This window comes from Acanthopagrus latus, chromosome 10 (genome assembly GCF_904848185.1).
Source record: "Acanthopagrus latus isolate v.2019 chromosome 10, fAcaLat1.1, whole genome shotgun sequence".
Lineage (NCBI taxonomy): Eukaryota > Metazoa > Chordata > Actinopteri > Spariformes > Sparidae > Acanthopagrus > Acanthopagrus latus.
Window position 1 is genome coordinate 19,927,651 of NC_051048.1, and position 13,421 is coordinate 19,941,071.

At 42.1% G+C, this 13,421-nt stretch overlaps 1 protein-coding gene and 1 long non-coding RNA gene across 42 annotated transcripts in view; one reads left to right on the plus strand and one right to left on the minus strand.

Moving 5' to 3' along the window:
- LOC119027522 (receptor-type tyrosine-protein phosphatase delta-like) overlaps nt 1–13,421 on the plus strand; it is a 402,917-nt gene that overhangs the window by 383,630 nt on the left and 5,866 nt on the right. For all 38 annotated transcript variants that reach the window (XM_037112789.1, XM_037112790.1, XM_037112788.1 and 35 more), the window contains 6 exons: nt 689–812; nt 3,599–3,774; nt 5,788–5,907; nt 6,017–6,171; nt 11,994–12,279; nt 13,193–13,371. In XM_037112789.1, coding sequence (XP_036968684.1) covers nt 689–812; nt 3,599–3,774; nt 5,788–5,907; nt 6,017–6,171; nt 11,994–12,279; nt 13,193–13,371 — 1,040 coding nt within the window. The remainder of the gene's footprint in view (nt 1–688; nt 813–3,598; nt 3,775–5,787; nt 5,908–6,016; nt 6,172–11,993; nt 12,280–13,192; nt 13,372–13,421) is intronic.
- LOC119027527 overlaps nt 1–13,421 on the minus strand; it is a 180,643-nt gene that overhangs the window by 41,074 nt on the left and 126,148 nt on the right. For 3 of the 4 annotated variants that reach the window (XR_005077403.1, XR_005077406.1, XR_005077405.1), the window contains one exon: nt 5,996–6,165. This is a non-coding gene — a long non-coding RNA (uncharacterized LOC119027527). Of the gene's footprint in view, nt 1–3,716; nt 3,827–5,995; nt 6,166–13,421 lie in introns of those variants that run through there. The other variant, XR_005077404.1, reaches the window with a different exon arrangement.

Here is a 13,421-nt window from a genome sequence, read left to right on the forward strand (position 1 = left end):
AGACAACAACAATTTTCTTTGGAGACAATAACTTCTATTACTTTTATATCAAGAGTGTGACGTATTTCATGGTCCATACTTAATTTATAAGCCTTCACATGATGTGTGAAGAAAGTGGTTATTTTTGTATTCCTGCACACACAGTGTGTAGCCTTAAGACAATCTCTTGCATGCCCAAGGGCTAGAAATAAAGCAACATTTTATCAGTATTTTGCAACCTTTCTTCCTCATTGTATTGTACAGATGAGGAGGGAAAAGCATGCATGCATGACATTAAGACAAACTATTTTGTATTTGGCCAAATAAACTGTCAGTGCAAAAATAGACTGTTAAACAAAGAGGACACATCAGAAAAAAACAAGACTAAATTAAATTGTTTTTAATTGTAGTAAGCTGCCTTCCTCATAGACTTGATAAGCACGGGCTGGGTCAGACGTACAAAGCTAAGTATGGCCTTGAATTTCACCAGACTCCTTAAGAGATGTTTTTAAACATCAGTAAACTAGATCAGATTTTGTATCCAAATGCTCTGTGGTGAAACACATATTTGAGTTCGCTCTCTGATAAGGATTTTGCACCAGTGCCTCACGGGCACGAGCTGAATTCAATCCAAGCAACAAACTACTGTTAAATTTTCATATAGAGCAAAACATTCCATTGTAATGATAAATCTTCTTCTGCTTCACAGTCCATCGACCCTGGTCAGCAGTTCACATGGGAGCATTCTAACCTGGAGGTCAACAAACCAAAGAACAGATATGCCAACGTGATTGCCTACGACCATTCTAGAGTCTTGCTCTCCGCTATTGACGGTATGCCGCCCACCGACATCTTCCCTCCCAACTGCTGTATTGATTCCAAAGACAGCCTGTGCAGCTGTGTCTTTTAGACCTCAGGAGTGCAACCAGAGTGTACTTTTAATACATATTCCTACACAAGTGTGTCAGAGTACTTATTTCTTTTCATGCCTCAGGTGCTTGAGAAAGAATAGATGGCTTTAGAAAAAGGCATTTTTCTGTAAGAAGCTGAGTTTAATCATATTTAAGAATGATGTACAATGAGGGATGCAAGTATGTTTGATCAGCATCTGTGTCTCTGACTTAGTGGCAGGAGATTTTTTTTTTTTATAATGCCTGGGCAAACAATTCATACCAAGGCTATTTCTTGTGTGTCATTATACTTAAAACCAGAACACTGAGTACATTGGAGGAGGATGAGGGGATGCTTTTTGCTACCTCGTTGAACCTGACAGCAACACACAAGATGAAGCTAAAATGCTTAGATTACTGACTCAATCCACACTGCATCGCTACAAGCATTATATGGACAGGACTCCCTCAAGGTGTGGTTGCATTGAGCTGAACATAAAGACCTTGTAGCTAGATAGTGCCTGACTTTTATACTCACAATTATACTTGAGCCCATCACAGACCTGACTTGAAAAGGTCTAGTCAAGAGTCTCTGGCACTTTAGAGATGTGCAGCACTGTACAGTACAGCTTCTAAGGAATGAACGGCCACTTTGGAATGGTTAGTTAAGTGCTGGCTCCTTCACCAGTTTATTGGATTAAGCACAATTGAGCACACAGCTATTAATTAACAATTTCCATTGAGCTGCTCCCATGGAGAGTGAAGGAAAATAAACAAAGTAATAAATGGCTAATGTGACAAAAACAGATAGATAAAGACTTAGAGAGCTCTTTTCGCACTCTCTCTGAAACAACACACAGCTTGAGCGTTGATGGAACTCCATTAGCCAGGCGTATAAACACATCTGCACAACCACATTGGCGCCTTTGTGCTACAGCAAGCGAGTAGTTCTCAGCCAAGGGGACATGAGGGACTTCCTCTTTTCCCTTCTAAAGCTTAAACAAAGCCTTTTGGCAAGCAATGCGTCTATTGTTTACTCTGATTGAGTTCTTTGAATAAAAAGGGATTTGGGATTTGACATCAGAATTTGAAGACAGCTGCGGCACTTTCAGAATTTATTGATGTGGGGATGGATCAGCAGAATCTTTGGAATACAGGCACTCTGAAGCTCGAGTACATCTGTGGACTTTAATTGTCGTGACATCATTGAATTTGTTCAGCTTCTGATGAATGACGAGCCACCTCTTGCCAAGCTGCCGGACCATACAAAACACGTACTTAGCAGGATTAAACTGGTATCTAAAGTTAATCCCTAAAACTTTTTAGACACTTGCCAAAATTGTACAGATTCTAAATTTCAATTAGTATGTATTCACTTTTACGAGCGTGATCACCGCATATTCCACCAATTTCTATGTTCTTTTTGGAAGCATTCAAGTTGTGCGCGAGCTCACCGTTTTTACCACTGTTATGTTCTATATTTCTACAAGTGGCTGATTGATTAAAAAACTAGTCTATTACTCTGCCCTGTAGGAGTGTGGTCTTGGGTTCACAAGTATCGAATGTCTTAAAATGAATATACTCCAAAGAATCTAAATGTTTTATCATCACAATATTGTGTCCTTGAATTATTTCTGTATATTCTTTTCGACGAGGAGTGCTGAACAACACTGTAGCAATGTTTATTTCTCAAAAAAGCATGTTGACAGAGAAAACGGTAGAATTCATACAAATCCTGAGTGACAGAAAGCATAAAGGCAAAATCCATTTGCAAATGTGCATTAAACAACACTTGCCTCATTCTCATTAAACCACCATAATGTGTCTTTTTGCTTTTCAATTTGGAAACACACTGGGCTTAATTGTATTTATCCCTTGTCCATCACAAAAATGTACTGCCTAGCCGCCTGCCTGTGTGTACAACTCCAACATTTAAAGAGAGGGATGGGAAAAAAGATGGAAAAAAAATAATAATGGGGGTTGGTTTTTGAATGTGTTCATATTCCATTTTCTTTCCTTTTTTCTGGTGAATAAGTTACCTGGGAGTAAAAGGGAGTCTGGGAGGAGAGGGGGGGGGGAGGAAGCAGTTGGAGTGAGGGGATTCTCTGATACGTGGCGTCCATGCAGATGAGACTTATCTTGGTCGACCATGTGTGCACGAAGCCCCTAAACTGCCAGTCCTAAAGCATTGACTAGCTGTCAGCTCTGTCTCTTTCGCCTGGATTCGAAAAAGGCTGCTGTGCCTTTCATTTAATATATAAGAAAAGGGAAGGAGGAGAGGAGGAGGGGGGATTGTTTTGCTAGTTTTTTTGTTGGTTTGTTTTTCTCCATGTGAGGTAATAGACTTTTACAGACCAAGCTTTATCTGTAAGTGACTTGCAGATATGGAAGAGGGACGCAAAAACTGAGGATTTAAATGCTGTTGATAGCAAATACAAATCCTTACGGACTGTAAAACTGTTTCCAAATCTGACTGCTTTATGCTATTTTTCAATTTATTAGTCAGAGAAAAACACAGATGATTACCTCACGCTATGTCCCCTTATGTGCGGGAAAATCTCTGACGTTATCTCAAATAACTGTAGGAAAAATAAAGGCCAGGACAAACTTGTGAAGCGAAAAAATACCAGTATTTTGTGACATTTATTGTCCACATTGGGTTAGTGTCCCACCACTGCCTCTTATCGTTACCAGCTTGACAACCCAAGTCACACCTTGCCTCTTTTTAGGTATACCTGGAAGTGACTACATCAATGCCAACTACATCGATGGCTACAGGAAGCAGAATGCGTACATTGCCACCCAAGGATCTCTGCCAGAGACATTCGGAGAATTCTGGAGGATGATCTGGGAGCAGAGGAGCGCCATCGTCGTCATGATGACCAAACTGGAGGAGAGGTCCAGGGTAAGAAAAAAGGATCTCCATCTCTCTAATGACTTGTATCAAACAGAAATGACTAGGAAAACAAAAGTGTGGGAAACAAGATTCAAACAAAACAAAGACTCACTTTTTCCATTTTTAATTTGACACAGAACATTAACAGGAGAGGAAGATTCCAGCTTTGCTCATTCTCTGTTAGTGACATGATCAGTTTGACGTCCCTGTCCTCCTAATCCTCCTCTATTTTGCAACCATGTTGTAATTTCTACAGCATGCTTGTGCTCTGGCGTTCCCTGTTTATTCACCAGGAGAAGCCAGGTTGCATTCTATCACCCACTGATATCCTCAATCCTCCCGTCACAACAACACTCTGTGCTGTTGTTTAGTCCTGACTGATTAGTGGCATTGCTCCCTTCATTAGCTTAGCACTGCTGAAGGCACTGGATTACAATCAGTGATAAAAACCCTGGAGAAAGCTACGCCAAGCTGTATGCACTCCCTTCTCCTTAAAGGTTGGTGTGGTCAAAAGGCTCTTTCTCCCTCTCTCTTGCACATCTTACAGTGTTTGACTGAGCGGATGAAAGCTTGCGCGGACTCTATAAGCTACTGACCTTCACACTTGTATGCCTTTTCTAAGAGCCTGGCACAGTGTTAACAGGGGTGCTGACTCAATCCGGAGAGCAGTTTTCACTCAGTATCTGTACAATCTGCAAAGCAAATGCATTCCTGCAGCTGCTCTTCAACAGTGTCGGCACTGTAAAATGTGTTAGTTTTCGATTAAAGGTCCTTTATTGGAGACTGTGAGATTTAAAGTTGTTTTCTTAATTATAAAGCTGCTTCTGAGGTACTCAAAATGCTAGAAAGCCAAAAAAAAAAAAAAAAGGCCTGCGGATGCATGGTCAGCAGGTCCTGTTCAGGCTTGTGGCAGCTGACCAATCAGAGAAGACTGGGCTTTTCAAGAAGAAGGCTTTAAAAGGACATGCACTAAAATGGAGCATGTGCACAGGGACTGAATAGAGGTGTTGCAGCAATAGTACAATATGAGCAAAATCATTTAAAAGAAGAGTTAACGAAAGTTGAAATGTTCTCACAGGCACCAAAAACAAAGGTATGAACCTAAAATAGCATAATATGGGATCTTTATTACTTTGTTTATTTTCCTTTTGGATATGAGGGTGTTTCTGGACTCTGCTGTGAAAGCTTCCTGCAAGACGCCCCACCCTCCATGATCCAGCAGTGCCATTATGTTGTTTGACATTTGTAGTACATAATGTGCTTTTGTTTGCTGCCAACAGCTCCTGTCTTTCATATTAATCAGTCATATCATTCACTGGGAAGCACTCAAGCTGTCTTTGCATGTTTGCATATATAAAGCTTGAGTATTTGCAAGTAAACACTATTATGAATCACTCCATTACTCAGGGTGTCAATGCTATAACAGCTGCACAGGAAATGAAATTAGTGGACTTGTTAAATGTTTGAATATTCCAGTGGTACAACTGGTGTTCACTTGTCATCATTTTCAACTGTTACAGAGCGTCAGGCAACAGGACATCTTTAATATGATGACACTGTCAAACAAACTGCTAAAACCACATGAGTTCTACTGGACGATACGAAGAAAAGCAATTGAACTGGAGCCTGGTTATTTCCTCTTCAGCACCAATAGTGCTTTCCTTTGTCAGCGCAGCAGTAATGCTATAATGGAACAGTGTTTTATTGGCCCTTAACTGGGAAACAAAGCTGTACACTCGAATAGCAATAAAGCTGACCCGGTAATATGATTGGAAACCTTGGTTACCTTTGTAATTATAGACTATGTCAGGACAATTAATAGCACTGTCGGCTCCATACAAATATCTCAAGCCATTTCATTGATTATGAAATCATACTTAGTCAGCAGGAATGAAGCCAATGTTGAAATGCATTTTAACATTGTTCGAGTCCTAGTACCTGAAATAAATTGTGTTTTTCAACAAACAGGCTCATAAGTTCCTATCCAGACCTTGTCAAGAACAACGTTTCTCTCCAATGCAGGTGAAATGTGACCAATACTGGCCGACCAGAGCGACGGAGACATACGGCCTCATCCAAGTGACACTGCTGGACACAGTAGAGCTGGCCACATACTGTGTCAGGACATTTGCACTTTTTAAAGTAAGGACCATTTTGTTGCCCTGTAGAAGCTACTAAGTCCTCTCGACAGCTGTCAAGTATTTGATTCCGGTTGTGTCGTGCCACTAACCTTTTCTGCCTCCATATTCAGAATGGCTCCAGCGAGAAGAGAGAGGTGAGGCAGTTCCAGTTCACGGCCTGGCCAGACCATGGGGTGCCAGAGCACCCCACTCCGTTCCTGGCCTTCCTGAGACGGGTGAAAGCTTGCAATCCTCCAGATGCAGGGCCCATGGTGGTACACTGCAGGTGAGAAACAACATGGTTCACAAAAACATCCTGAAGCATGAAATTGATTTTGTTCTCTCCATTTGCTGTAATGAATATATGAATAGATATGACAAAATACAACACATGCACGGTTATTTAGCGGTTTATATGTGAGTCATTTGTGTACCGATAAGAGATTTTTAAAAGGAGATCAGACATGAACCAAAAGAAAAACTGTTGTCTGGAGGAGAATATTAAACTGTTGCCTACTGTGAGCCCGAACACATGAGCCCACTAGCTTTCACAGAAGCACTTTAATTCTGAAGGTGCTTTCAACATCACAGCACAAAGAGTACGAGTGGCATCGCCCTCAGCAAACTTAAACATCTCCTCCCACACACTGACACACAGACATACGCAGACCTGTCGCCTTCCTCGCTACACCGCTCGCGTGTCTCACATCAGCAGCCCTCAAGTTGCCTCAGCTCATCCCTTGGGTTATTGCGTCTGAAACAAATAACTTTCACGCCAACTTCACTTCCCTCAGCTACATAAGCGGCCAGACACCCAGCAGAGAGGCACGAGGATATAACACAGACTTCTGGCTCCTCTCAACTCGGGAAGCCATCAGAGGCTCTGCAAAGAGAAAGCGAGTGATTGAAGGGAGGAAGAAAGGCAGTATGAATGAAGGAACGGCGATAGTGAGTGTAATAGATACAAACTTGTGTCAGAAAGTGACAAAAAAAGGGAAGGGGGATTACTGAAGAATTAGAATTACCACATGCTGAAGTTAATTAGAGCTAGTTGCCGAATCGCTTCAAATTGAAAATCCTGAGTTTTTTACAATGAAGTCGAATGCAGGAATTAATGTCACTCTGCAGATGGGAGTTTTTAATTCCTCTGGCTCCCCATCAGATACAGTCATTTCCAAGCTGCAAATCCTTTGAAAGGCATTTCCTCACTTCATGTTTGACCACAATTTTAAGACAGAGCCATCTTTTATATTTGCATACTGCAAAATAATGTGAGGAGAGTTTTGTGGCTAAGCAGAGATATAAACATAAAAACTAGAAGGAATGACACACTGTTACTGTTTATAATTAACAGCATGATATAGTCTTGGCCAGTTGCGTAATTAGTTGGTGCACATAAAATTGCGGCTCACCGTGTGTTCACCATGTACACCATGAAACATTGAAAAAAACAAAAACAATCAAGGGCGTTGGATTTCCAGGCGTCCCCTGCATATCACAAATTAGAGAAACTATCAGCATTGTAATTACCTCCGCACCACCATGACACAGAACCTAAGACGTAACTAACCAATCATTTTAGAGTCCATAAACTACTCCTCAGTCTAACTAAATCCTTCCAGATGACTCAGCCTAATGCAGTATCATGTGCCTCACGTGTCACTGGAGTTCCATAACAATTCATTTGATATACACAAGACTGCATTGTGATGACGCAGATGTAAATCTAATTAGTGGTTAACCATTACTTACTTTAGTTCTGCGTGCTGGTGGGATGTGTTTGTCTCGTGTTATTTCCAGGACTTCGTCTTGGTGTAAATATTGTTTAGCCGGCAAGTTAAAAGAAGGGTTTCTATGAGCTCAAAGTGCTTTAACTTGTCAAATATTCAAATCAATGTTATAAATATATTTATCTGCTTTGTATTTGTTGCTATGTTTTGGTACCAAGAACAAGCTGCATATTTTTTCAGAATAACAGTCCAAGCATTACCACCAAATCAGAACCGGTATTTTACAGAAGTGCTGTTTACAGAATCTTAAACGACAATATTTTATTATCTACAAAGGACCCAAACTTCCTGAAGCAGCGTCTTTGATAATAAAGATCTAAATGCTATTATGTGTTTCCACAGCAAAGCCAACCCTGGTGACAAGGTGAAATCACAGTACATCTCAGGAAACCTGCCTCCCACGGCCACTATAGCATATTTCTTGCTTTCCTTGCGCCTGCTGTTTTCACTAACCCATGGGTCAGGGGCTGTTTTGCTCTCCTATCTAAAGGGCTACTGAGGCGTTGTGAGGCAGCGGAAGAGGTCAAAAGGACATGATTAAATGCCATGAAGATCACTGGCCTCTCTCAGTGACTTGGAAGGGAAACTTTTGATAGAGCAGCCCACAGTTTCAAAGGATTGAACTGGTGACCTCGCCACCAGTGCCCCTTTCTTTCCTCTCAGTTATGGTGAACTATTGTATATATTGTATATTACACATATAAGACAATGCAGTCTACTTATCTAATTGCCTTTGGTTTCATTACTGTAGTTGTGAATAGCAAAAACAGATGCTTTACCTTTAGCTATTTTTAGGCACAATTTTGTATTTCAAGCATAAATGGACACAATGATGGAGGACAGATGACTGGATCATGACGCAGGAGTGGTGTGAAGAGTTTCTAACAGTCGTCCTTGGGATTCATTGTGCTCTGAGTTAAGGAGTCACTACACCCAGGCAAAGAAATCTGCTTACATTGGCATATAGTGGCAATAGCAGCCATGATGAAGTGCCGATACACTACAACTGTGTTCATCGCTGTGGTCAGAGCTTTACCTCTTGCAAGATTTGGAAACCCCTTAAATACACCACCTAAAGCCTAACCTCACCGGTAGGTTTAGTAACATCTGGGCATTAAAAAACATTGCTGAAAAAAAATGTAAACTCAGTCAAGTACGGTAGTATTTTAGTAAATAGTAAATACGTAGTAATTTTAACACAGGGATGTAAAGGATGATTGTTATCACAGTAGAGTTGCATGTGAGGGGAATAGTTTGACTGCTGTTTGCATGTTATAATGGACAAGAACAAACACTAGGGGTGTAACGATCCATTGATCTGGATCAATACATCAATTCAATAATCGGTGATGGAACATCATCGATGCAAAGTGAAAGTATTGATTCAAATCCCACTTTTTTAGATGCGTCATTATTTTGAAATTCCCCTGGCACATCTTTGTCACCTTGTCTGTCCAAGTGTGCCTCCTTCCTAAACATTCAAACTGCGCTAGCGCCCGGCAGCCCGTGGCAAGCAGCCAAGAACAAGATGATGAGGATATTTACTCCCCTCTCAGGAATAAATCAACAGTGTGGAAATATTTATAGCTTATAGATATAGCTGCCTCTGTTTCAACAATGTTAGCCTAAAAAAACATGCATGCAAGCTAAAGTTTAAATAACACATCATTTGTAGAGGTAAGAGTAGAGGAAAAGTCTGCTCGGCTAATTTATACAATGTAAAATACCAGGGCCATTTAATAATGGTAACCATCAAAACATGCACTGTCCCTCTGACATTTGAAATTGAGGTTCATTTTTTTTATTGCTTGTTAAATGTTGCTGTTGAACCATGTTTTGTGCTGTAGATGTCAGGTTAACGTACATTTTCCCGCTCCTAACTCCTCACAATATGTATGTGTTGTTTTCTTAAGGCCAAAAGCAGAATAGAAAATAGTGGCAGCTTCTACTGTAGCTGATTGTGGGCCAATATCATCTCATACTGACACAGACTTTTATTATATCTGTAAATATGGCATCTTTGTCCAACAGAATAAATATAACAGAGCTTTCATCAGAGTTGATGAAAGTGGTGATTTACATCACTAGTCAACACTCCCCAGTGGTTCTACAAAGCAAAGACTATTGACTCCATTAATAGTGATCCTTGAGTTCATGTGTGTGCGGGTTCAATTGGAAGTGCAGGGAAATGGTGACAGGTTAGCTGACGGCGAGAGATTCAGTAACAATACATATGTAATTGCTTTCACTGCTGCTTGTGCTTTATCTACTCGGGACTCATTGCAGCTGTATTTCATGCTGCACTTTTGCTCCCATCCCCTATTCCCTAAACTCCTGGAAAGCATATTAGTCTGACACTTAATGTGTGTCGACGTCCAAAGCAGCTGGTCTTGACTGGCTGAAAAGGCAGTGTCAGGTCATTAGTGCAGTCGGTCCGCCAGCTCCCCTTCAACTGCCAAATGTTCCAACGGCTTTCTGCACCACCTCACCCCGCCACACACACGTCACACGTCAATATAGGAATACTGCACATGGGCAAAGCATTTCCTGTTCATACATTTAAAGAAAATTGCAGTTAATATACATTCCTTCGGCTCAGTCTTTTGGAAAACTAACTTGAGAGCTGCACAACTTCAAGACCCCTGGCAGCATAACACAACTCTACCTTCTGTCTCCTCGCCTCCCTTCCCCCATTCCTCATCTTCCTCTGTCTCCGTCTCTCTAGCTCAATGCTGTCACTCTGTCACTTACTCTCTCGCAGGTCATCACTCTCCCACGTTCAGGTCTACACTGTAAAATGTTTTCAGATTGGAAACAGCTGGGGTAAAGGGAGAAATCTCCGCGTCTCTCTGCATCCCTCGCCCAAGGCCTGAGGTGTTCTCAGATGTGGAAGTGATTCATTCTTCAAATATCCCTTCAAATATAGATACATTTCTCTGCAGCACAATTCTCCCTTTGACTCAAATGCACATTTTGCAATTCCCCCCCTCCTTGAGCAGAAAGGAGAAAGGCGTTTTTTTTACCCCCAAAAAACCTTTCAGTCTCATTCAGCCAATGTCAGCCATTTTGAAAGTGATCATCAGATAATTTGTTAAAGCCAATGACTCCCATACGTGTCTTTATTCCATTTGCAGCACAGTTCCAGTGCAGCATGGCACATTAAGCAGACTTGGCCCCCGGGGGCTAACTTTACTCCCTCTTGAGTTTTCCTTCTCAGCCCTTTCCCCCGTTTCTCAGAGCAAATGAAAAACAAATGCTCCATCAGAAGGAGGCACAAGAGCATGGCTCACACCTCGTAGGCATGTCAGCTTAATGGATTGAGTAACCTATTTACTTTGGAGTGCCAAGTGCAAGGACTTGTCTTGTCAATGCTGCGCTTTGCGGGAGGTGGGAGGAGAGTTAACGAACAAGATTTAACACCACCCTGTCACCCTACGGTAAATAAATTGTCATCAGAAAACATCTTGCTTGCTGAGGCATGAGCTATTAAAACATGTAATGTGCAGGGGTGAGCACTTTTAGATCGTCAGCAGTCTGCAAAAGGCAGGTACATTTGTACAGCGTGTCTCAGGCTGGCCTGCAAGAAGAGGTCGAAGAAGAGTAAACCATTTTCCCTCTATGTTAGAGTGCTTTTTTCACCTGTGCATTTTTACACATTAATGTAAAAATGTGCCTGTGTGAATCTTAATGAAGAGACCTGCCTTTCAGTGCCTCTTCTAAAGCTCTTATGCCATTTGGATGCTCCGCGCTAATCTAATGGCATTAATTGAAGTCAGCTGCACTCGTCAGAAGTTTCCAGACACATTAACGAAACCCTAAAAGAATTATACTCGCCTTTGTATCCACATTTAGGTGCGCATTTGTTGTAGTGGCACTTTTCCTAACCATGAGATAAAGGTTAAATGTTGCTGTTGCATAAGTGATTAGTCCTGATGGGCTGGAGAGCACAGGTGGGGTCCAGAGGGGAGAGACTAGATTGCAAAGCCAGCAGTGAGCCTGCTGAAGGCTGCGACTGACGAGCCCTCTTCTCCACACAGTGCCACTTCAGATTTAATTACACTCCAAGCCAAATGGTCCGTCCAACAGTGGCAAACTTGGCACAGAGAGTTTACCTCATTGCTAGGGAAAAAGAAGTTCATCAAAGCTGGTGCACATGTTTTAAAAGACACCTTTTCTTCCACCAGACTCATGTCTATCGCTGGAGATAGAGTCCATTCAGACATACTGTGTCTGCCAAGTTACAATGCAGAGTTGTATAATCAACCTAACTCTTCCATTAAATAACATCTATCCCTCTCCGTGTTGTTTCTGACTGCAGTGCTGGAGTGGGACGCACAGGTTGCTTCATCGTGATTGATGCCATGCTGGAACGTATCAAGCACGAGAAGACTGTGGACATCTACGGGCACGTAACACTAATGCGTGCCCAGCGCAACTACATGGTGCAGACAGAGGACCAGTACGTCTTCATACATGACGCGCTCCAGGAGGCCGTCAACTGCGGCACCACCGAAGTGCCAGCCAGAAACCTATACGCCTACATCCAGAAACTGACGCAGATAGAAGGTGGAGAGAATGTCACCGGAATGGAACTTGAGTTCAAGGTACAAACTTGCCATATGTAGTGTGAGTTTAAATCCCACTGGCACCCCCATGTTCTGAGTCACATGCAGACCACAGTGTCATTGATTGGCCTTTCTCAGTTCAACTCTTTTCCAGTTCCCATTAGGCCCGCCAGACAGCATGGGGCCTGTGGTTTCCTCTGTATTCCAGTCAGTTAACTCGCTTGTGTAATCCAACATAGAATGAATTCTCCCTCTCTGACTCCCCCTTCCCATAGCTCCCCTACATTTAGTAACCGGGGTCTTGGTTTACATGAAAACGCCAAACACAGGTTTTCCCCCACCACAGAACAGTTGCCAGAGGGACTTGGGCAATATACTTTACAATAAGAGGCTTAACCAACCTTATTCAGCCCCGAGCAGTCTGTGGTGTTACTGCACGCATGGCATTGCCTTGCTTGTCACGCACCTCCTTTCTTGCTGTGTGATGGATGCTGATTCCACTAAGGGATGATAAACAGGTTAGATTACACTGCACTTCTGTCCACTCCAAGCTCCCTTGGGTATCCATTTCTCTGTCTTTTTCATCATAACATGCTATTTTTTCCCTGCAAAGGCAAGCCATGATAGTCATCACTTTGATGCCATTTCCATACATTATGGTGGGGTGAAATATTATATAACCAGAGTACACTATGAGCCATTATAGTCTAGATTTCATCACCCACTGTGTATAGTATATTATTTTTGCATTCCTTCCTACTCACATGAGAATAGGAATGAGAGAAAAGTGTGCAATTGTTCATCGCACTCTGATCTTTATCACGTACAGTACAGTCCACCTTTAGTGTCAAACACAGTAGGTCACCAGATAAAGAGACACTGGAATGTCAGCGCCCCTCTGACCTGCCACGAGCACAGTCAAAGATGTCTCTCTTTCTCTGTCTCCATTCAGCGTTTAGCTAACACTAAAGCCCATACGTCGCGATTCATCAGTGCCAATCTCCCCTGCAACAAGTTCAAGAACCGCCTTGTCAACATAATGCCATACGAGTCCACACGAGTGTGTCTTCAACCAATACGAGGAGTTGAGGGCTCTGACTACATCAATGCCAGTTTCATTGATGGGTACAGGTGAGTGATAACCTACTCTGATGCCGATTGGCAGTCAGATGACCAGCGTA